Raw genomic sequence first — 8,068 nt, forward strand, 5'->3', positions numbered from 1 at the left:
CTACAAAAGCATACCGACAGAGTCCCACCCTATTTTTTACACACTTCACTTTTTTCTAAGTTAACTTTTAACCTATATAAGTTATAACAGCTCATACACTTCACTTTTATTTCCAAATTCATTATTAACCTTGAAGATAACTTAGAAGCAAGCCGTCACACTAAGTTCATCACTGCCCAATGCCAAGACTGTCCCACCACACAGCTCGCCATCATGTTCATCTAACCCTCACACCCAGCCCTTCATCTAACCCTCACACCCAGCCCTCTCTCTGTTGCACCCAACTTCGCACCATCAACGGTCTCTCGCACCCAGTTGTTTCTCGACGGTCTCTCGCACCCAACCCTCACACCATCGACGCAACCCTCGTTGGATTCGAAACCCTCCATCGGTGCTGCTCTATCCACACACCCTCAGTGGTCTCTGTCTCGGCGTGCCCTCTTACTCCCTCAGTAGTCTTTGTCTCGCAAACCCTCGTTGGATTCGGAAACCCCAATCGTTGCTCACTCTATTTTGGAAACCCTCAATCGCCGCTCCTCCCTCTATGGTTCAGCACCCGTCACGTTGCAGTCTCCCTCTCTGAAGTCGTCGCGCCGCCGTCTCCCTCTCCCTCACTCGTCGCACCTCTGTTAGACACGTTCAACGTTCGCAGTGCCGGGATAAATTATTTGGTCAAATTTTTCCTTGATTTGATTATTTGATTTTGAATTTGATTTTTTTAGTTCTTTATTTTTTATATTTTTCCAAATTTCTATTTTTTGTTCTAATATGATATTTGGTTTAGAATGTTTTTTCTAAACTTCTTGGCATTTGGTTCTGTTCTGTTGCAGCTGTGGTAGTGCTCAGCTACTGATATGGGGTGCTCATTCTTTGAGTTCATTCTTTGCTGAATCTCGTTTGGCAGAGAATACCTCTAGATTTTTTGCAAGGTGACAAATTTAGAGCAGCAGTAGATAATTACATTAGGCCTCTCCTAACTAAGGTATTAAAGTTTCTTTTCAGCTTCAAATTATGCCTCGTTTAGTTTTTTTGAAGTTGATTATGATTTCTTTCTTTTGTATTCTCTCCAGGGAGTTCCATCTCTTTTCTCTGATCTTTCGTCTTTGTATAATCACCCAGGGAAGGTCAGCTTTATCCCTTACATTTATATGACTGAAAAACTATGAGATATTTGATTGTATTTTTTCTTCCATCATGTTATATAGTGGAAGAAGATAAGCTTCCTATGGGTTCTGATTGTTCTTTTTATTCTTTTGAACTTTGTTCAGGTAGACATTTTGGAACAACTTATTCTTATATTTTTTCACAGCGCTCTTCAAGCTAAGGTATATTAAAGATCAGATAGAGAAGTAGGTAGCTTAATTTCTTTATTCATTAGTATTACTCTAAACTACTTTTGACCTACTACTACCGTAACATACATACAAGGATATTAAATTAAAATTAATGTTTTCCACTATATAAATTAGTTTACCATGGCCTCGGCTAATTGCTTAAGTGAATATAGGTTTTAAAGGATTGCTAGTAATTAATTACTACTGTATATATAGATAGAGAGTGGTCACTACTACAGCCTGTATGTTCTTGTTTAATTATTTGTTATTAGTTGTGTGTATGTTTAAATGTTTGCATCCTTGTTTTAGTTTTCAGAGGTAATTTATAAAGGAGGAATTCAAGAAATTATTGTAGCATTTATACTGAGTATCGCATCTGCTAAAATTAATAAATATGTTAGAGGGATTTGAGATTCATCAAGAGAATAATGAAGGAAGTGGCGGTAAGAGTAGTAATGATAATGAGGGTGAGGAAAATTCATTTGACTTGAATGAAGGAGCGGCTATGAGTGATGATGAGGAATTGGAAGAAGAGAATAATAATGAAGCAAAGGAGGATGAGGAGGATAACAATGAAGAAGAAGGGAATTCAACAAACCCAAGTAGCAGTAGCACAGCATCAAGAGAAGGGAAGAGAGGGAGTGGTGTGAACCAATATGTGAGATCAATGATGCCACGGCTTCGTTGGACTCCTAATCTTCATCTCTCATTTTCCCATGCTGTTCAGAGGCTTGGAGGTCAAGAAAGTAAGTCAAGGAACTAATTAGCTTTTGCCCTAATTAATTAACATATACTATAAATGTATGTTATAGTTGCTAGCTATATTGAATTGCTGTAGGAGCAACACCTAAATTGGTGCTTCAGCTAATGAATGTCAGAGGCCTAAGCATTGCTCATGTCAAGAGTCACTTGCAGGTAGCTATTAGATTCTACTCCTTAATTATCTTATATTTTCCATTTTTTAACTTGTTCTTCTTCAGAGAGAATAATAATTCACAAATAAACACACAAAAATTGAACCTGCACGTTCTCCAATTAAACTAGATATAATACTGTTTTTTACTAACTTGTATTTGATGGTTTTAACCTCTCCCTCTAAGATTTTAAGATATGAAAAGCATAAAAAAATCTCTTAGAAAATTACCTGATTCTTAGTAATTTGTCTTTGAGGATTGCAAAAATTCAGACACTAATCTTGATTAGTTGGGGAAGGAAAGCATTGAGGAAGATGATCGAGCCATTTTGCTTGAAGCAGGGCTTACATGATCATCATCAACAAAATTCTATGGATCATCAGCAGGGCTTATATATTCATGAGCTTGTCTTCAGTTTCTCACACTTATTCTTCAATATCCTTATCTTCTTACTTGTCCTGCCTAGATTTTTGACCACGGATGATTTGTTCTTGCTAGAAAATCGAGCAACTTTAAAGGCACTGTAGGTCATCATTCTTTAAATATATATTATACTTAGCTGTATTACTTCTTCGAGTTTGTAAATATTGCTATATCTTTGCAACAATATTGTATTATATCCATGCCATGTATTAGTACTCATGCTTCATAGGTTATATAATAAGAAAGTAAAGTGGCTTATTGATTTTGCTTTAAATTTGGTATTATTGTCTTGTGGATACTCTTTGAGTCTTGGTTATAGTTTGTATGTTCTGATGCAATCCTGCTTTGCAGGAGTTAATTGATTTTCTAAAAGAAACTGGGCTGCAGTCAAGTGCAGCTGCCACTAGAAATGCTTCAACTAAGCTTTTGGGTGTTCTACATAGATTTGTTGGTCTAGGTTACTACATTAACTTTTGAATGTCCTTCCCTCATTATTTATTTGTTACAAGGTTCTAAAGTTTTCCCTATGCAGATATTAAAGGGTTCCTTACTGATGTTAAGCCTGCATTGCTCAAGGCTCTTGATACTGAGTATGAGAAGAATCCATGAGGTATGCTGTTCATGATGTATTTTCTGTTAAATCTTTTTTGTTTCTTAATTTTCCAATTGTCCGATTTTTTTTTCATTTGTTTGCTTCAGGGAGCATCTGCAGCTCCCAAGGGATCAGTCAACACATCAGAATCATCTTCCTTAGTTGCTGCTGGTGGCTTGGATAGCTTGCCTCGTGAAGACATTAGTGGAAAGATTACTCCTACTCTCTTGAAGAGCTTGGAAAGTCCTGAGTTGAAAGTTTGATTGACAATATCTTTCAAATAATTTGATGTTGTTGGTTATTTTAACTATTTATTATAACTGAAAGGAATGATGTTATTATGATATTTCATGACATTCTTCTGTGATTTCCTTTTAGGTTCGTATGGAGTCTATTGAAGCTGTAAATAAAATATTGGAAGAGGCAAATAAGCGCATTCAAGCAAATGGAACTGGTACTTTAGTAGCATTTGTATTATAATTTTGAAACTATTGCTATGTGTGGGACTGAATTTTGGGTTGTAAAATCCCACATGGACATGAACTTTATATTACAAAGATTAGGATGATTACATGGATGGGTGGTTACACAAGATTATATAGGATTATGAACGATTGCATTAGATAAATTTGGGGTAGTGTTGATTATTGAAAGATGGTAGAATCTTGCATTTTTATTGAATAGGTTCTTTCTTAATAATTAGTTATTTGATTTTTACTGTATTTACTGTATTTCAGGGATACCAACATACAAAGCTGCTTTAACTTTGCTTATGGTATTTGGTGTTGGACCAACAGTTTTTGGCATGTATGTTTTCTTCAAGTTCAAAATTTTCTTGATTTTTGTATAATCTACATAGGTTCATTCCCAAATAAGCATCTTCAAATGTTAACACTTGTATGTTGGTTCAATGCAGTATGTCTAATATCCATAAACTTGTGAGGAAAAAAAATGGAAGCATGTTACGTGCCTTCATTGCCTTGGCTTTGATCAAGTTCAAGCAACCTTGGCTTTGGTCGAGTTCAAGCAAGAGTAAGGGCTAAAAGAATCCAGTTAAGTCATGAGATAAAGCAACATGAAGCTACAATGAAGAGGGAGAGATTGATATTTTTTATCCCAATGTATTTTATAACTACTTGGGTTATAAGAGATCGATATAGCTAATTTGGTTTGAATTTTATTAATGTAATACTAATTTTCATTAATTAATTTTTAAACGATATTCAATGATTTTTGTCAATATTTTTTTATCGTTTTTGGATTGCATTAGAGTATGTGTAAAAGCACATGTCAGATTTTTTTTAATGATAGGGATATAGCCACGCTTTAGGTCCATGTTTCTTCGACTATTGGCACGTTTCAAAAGCGATACCATATCTTTTACTATTGGCACGTTTCAAAAGTGTGCCGATATCTTTCACTTTTCGGTACGCTTTTAAAGCGTGCCGATAGGTTAATACATATGAGATTTTTTTTTTAATTTGGTAGGGATATAGCCACGCTTTAAAGGCGTGGCAATAGGTCCATGTTTCTTCGACTATTGGCACGCTTCAAAAGCGACACCATATCTTTTACTATTGGCACGCTTCAAAAGCGTAGCCATATCTTTCACTTTACGGTACACTTTTAAAGCGTGTCGATAGGTTAAGACCTATGGCCACGCTTAAAAAAGCGTGGCAAGAGATGAAAGCGTGCCAACAAAAAAAGCGTGCCGATAGTTCTACAAAAGCGTGGAGATAGATCAACCGGCACACTGGCGGATGTGACCCTTTCAAAAGTGTGCCGATAGCTCAAAAAGCGTGACGAAAAGCTATCGGCACCCTTTTTAGAACTTTTTGGCACGCTTTAAAAGCGTGACAGAAAGCTTATTTTCTTGTAGTGAATTGGACTTGGTTTCAAGGGACCGTCATATGATGAAATGAGAGTTCATTTGCTACCCAATCTTAAAAAAGAGTGTCAGTTGCTTATTGAAACCTATAGGAGCTCATGGAAAAGCACCAGTTGTATGCTAATGGAAGATGGTTGGACTGATCAAAAGCGACAAACCTTAACTAACTTTCTAGTATATTGTCCTGTTGGTATGTCATTTGTTAAGTCTGTTGATGCTTCTGATATGATAAAAACTGCCGATACCTTGTTTAATTTGTTTGCTGATGTTATTGAGTGGGTTGGGCCTAGTAACATTGTGCATGTGGTTACTGATAATGTTACTAATTATGTATCTACTAGAAAACTCATTCATGAAAAGTATCCAAACATGATTTGATCTCCTTGTGTTATCCATTGCATCAATCTTATTTTGAAAGATATTGCAAGTATTCCTCACATGGCTGACCTTGCTTTCTGTGCTTCAAAAATGACTGTATTTATTTAAAACCATATGATCTTTTTGTCTTGGCTTAGAAAAAGAAAAAGTTGGAAAGAAATTGTTTGATCAGGAGTCACACATTTTGCCACTGTTTTCATTACTTTGAAAAGTATATATATGATCACAAGGAAGATTTGCAAGCATTGATGGTGGACAAAATTTTTCCTTCTCATAAATTAGCCAAAAGTGCTAATGGGAAGATTGCTAGTTCAATTGTCTTAGATAGTAAGTTTTGGCAAGATTGTGTTATCATTGTAAAAATTGTTGGTCCTCTTAAGTTGTTGAGGATTGTTGATGCTGATGAGAAATCCTCTTTGGGTACGTGTATAAAGACATGCAAAGAGCCAAAAATGCTACCAAGACAATGTTTAGAAATCAAAAAGCTGCTTATATGCCTTACACAGGTATCTTGAAAATGCAGTGGGATAAGCATTTGAAGCGTGATCTCCATGCGGCGGCATACTTTTTAAATCCAATTTTTTTTATAGTGAGGATTTTGTTGAAAAGGCAAATATCTTGAGATATTTACTTGATTTGCTTGATGTTGAAACACGTTGCAATGACTTAGTTACCGCAATGCAAGAGATACAATTGTATCGAGATTGAAAAGAAAGTTTTGGGAGGGAAAGTGCTAAGAGAGCGGCAAAAAGACTACAACTTGGTAAGTTATTTTATTTCCAAGTTCAATTTAGTTTGAAAGTTTACTAAATATTCAGTGATAAACATTAAACAATATTTGATTTTTATATCTATGTAGGTGAATGGTGGAGGCTATATGGTAGGAGTGCTCCTAATTTGCAAAAAATAGCAATTCACCTTCTTCATCAAACATCTTCTTCTGGATGTGAGAGGAACTGGAGTTTTTTTGAACATATCTATTCAAAGAGGATGAACCGATTAGAGCATCATAGGCTAAGTGACATTGTTTATGTGACCTATAACCTATGCCTTCAATCTAGGTTACATTGAAAGAAGAGAAATTCTGATCCAATTGACATTCAAAGTATTAACAGGATAGATTTTTGGGTAATGGCAGATGAGGATGATCCTAAATTTACTAATGGACCATTGAACCATTGAACCAGTCACTCATCCGGTTTAATGACTGGTCACTACAACATTTGTTGGCTATTGCAACATATGTTCAAGTGTTGCTGTTGATAAAATAGGAGACACTTATCAAGTGTTGTTATATTAAATATACAAAAACAACCATTATAAAAATAATATGTTACTCTTTTTAAGAGTTGTCTTTGAATTTATTTTAAACTTCACTTCTCAAGTGTTACCTAAAATTTTAATGTTTCTTAAAAAATAAAAATAACCCAAACGGTAAGGCTAACTATTGTGCGAAAAAAATGGGGAAAAAAAGAAAGAAGAGCCTCTGATAAACCACTATTTTATGGTTTATATTGTGTTTAATTATGTGGTTTTATCATGATCTTTACCACTTATTCATTAAATAAGCATGCATTTATAATTCCTTCCTAAAGATGCTTTATGATTGAAAACTTGCTTCCTAGGGATTTTTAATTATGTATTTTAATTCTCCTTTGTTCCATTCGATGCCATGATTTGTGTGTTAAGTGTTTCAGGCTTTATAGGGCATGAATGAGTTGGAGATTGGAAAGGAAGCTTGCAAAAATGGAAGGAACACAAGAAATTGAGGAGATGACCAGCGAGAAGTAACGCGGCCGCATGGCTCACGCGACCGCGCGGATTGGAATAGCACAAGTGACGCGGAGGTGTGGACGACGCGCCCGCGTGGCAAAGCAAAATGCCAAATGACGCGTCCGCATGAATGACGCGATCGCGTGACATGCGCGATCTGCATAATCTGCAGAATTCGCTGGGGGCAATTTTGGTCCCTGTTTTGACCCAGTTCTCGGCCCGGAAAAGTAGACTAGAGCCAGAGAACATGCAGAAACCAAAGACAACAACATTCATTCTACACAGTTTTAGTTTTTAGATCTAGTTTTTCTCCTCCTCTAGGTTTTTTTTCTCTACACATTCATAGTTCTTAGGATTTTATTGCTTTTGCATTGGGATATTGAGAAGAGTTATTACCTCATCAAGACTTCGTCATTCTAGTTCGTTTTCTTTACTTGGCTTTACTCTTCCATGTCCTTTAATTTACTCAATTTTATTATTGGATTATTTTAGAATTTATTAATACAAGAGTTATTTTTATTTTTAATTGATTCCTTTGAGTTTTGTTTATCATGTCTTTCTTTAATTCCCTTTCCTATGTTATGAGTTCTATATTCACAATGAGCGAGTAGTTCTCTAACTTGATGGGGAGTTGATTGAAAGGAACCGTTGAGTTGGGGTGCTTAAAAAAAATGTAATTAGGTTCATGGTTGGAATGTTCTCTAGTCACTGACACTAATCCTTTTCAATTGAGCGGATTGGAGCTTGTGAGTAGAAACTGCATTCC

The 8,068-nt window shown here is 35.7% G+C and overlaps 1 protein-coding gene across 6 annotated transcripts; it reads left to right on the forward strand.

Annotated features, from left to right (window-relative positions):
• LOC107618142 (probable transcription factor KAN4) lies at positions 715 to 4,267 on the forward strand. Of its 6 annotated transcripts, XR_002361730.1 has the most exons (11): positions 715 to 982; positions 1,071 to 1,124; positions 1,269 to 1,349; positions 1,651 to 1,875; positions 1,906 to 2,080; positions 2,173 to 2,249; positions 3,023 to 3,128; positions 3,204 to 3,281; positions 3,371 to 3,717; positions 4,001 to 4,070; positions 4,180 to 4,267. XR_002361730.1 is itself a non-coding variant. In XM_021121720.1 (8 exons), exons 4-7 carry the CDS (start codon positions 1,729 to 1,731, stop codon positions 3,278 to 3,280), a joined length of 612 nt encoding a protein of 203 aa, XP_020977379.1. In that variant the 5' UTR covers positions 717 to 982; positions 1,071 to 1,124; positions 1,269 to 1,349; positions 1,651 to 1,728; the 3' UTR covers position 3,281; positions 3,371 to 3,983. The 6 variants fall into 6 exon arrangements, 1 of the variants encoding a protein (XP_020977379.1); XR_002361724.1 differs by having other exon boundaries at positions 717 to 982; positions 1,651 to 2,080; positions 4,180 to 4,266; XR_002361726.1 differs by having other exon boundaries at positions 717 to 982; positions 1,269 to 1,325; positions 1,651 to 2,080; positions 4,180 to 4,266.

This window comes from Arachis ipaensis, chromosome B01 (assembly GCF_000816755.2).
Source record: "Arachis ipaensis cultivar K30076 chromosome B01, Araip1.1, whole genome shotgun sequence".
Lineage (NCBI taxonomy): Eukaryota > Viridiplantae > Streptophyta > Magnoliopsida > Fabales > Fabaceae > Arachis > Arachis ipaensis.

What these genes read in the sequence shown, in the direction of transcription:
- LOC107618142 (XM_021121720.1), top strand. Translation starts at nt 1,729, where the DNA reads ATGTTAGAGGGATTTGAGATTCATCAAGAGAATAATGAAGGAAGTGGC. An exon ending in ATGTCAAGAGTCACTTGCAG is followed by an intron (nt 2,250 to 3,022) that starts GTAGCTATTAGA and finishes CCTGCTTTGCAG; the next exon opens with GAGTTAATTGATTTTCTAAA. An exon ending in ACATAGATTTGTTGGTCTAG is followed by an intron (nt 3,129 to 3,203) that starts GTTACTACATTA and finishes TTCCCTATGCAG; the next exon opens with ATATTAAAGGGTTCCTTACT.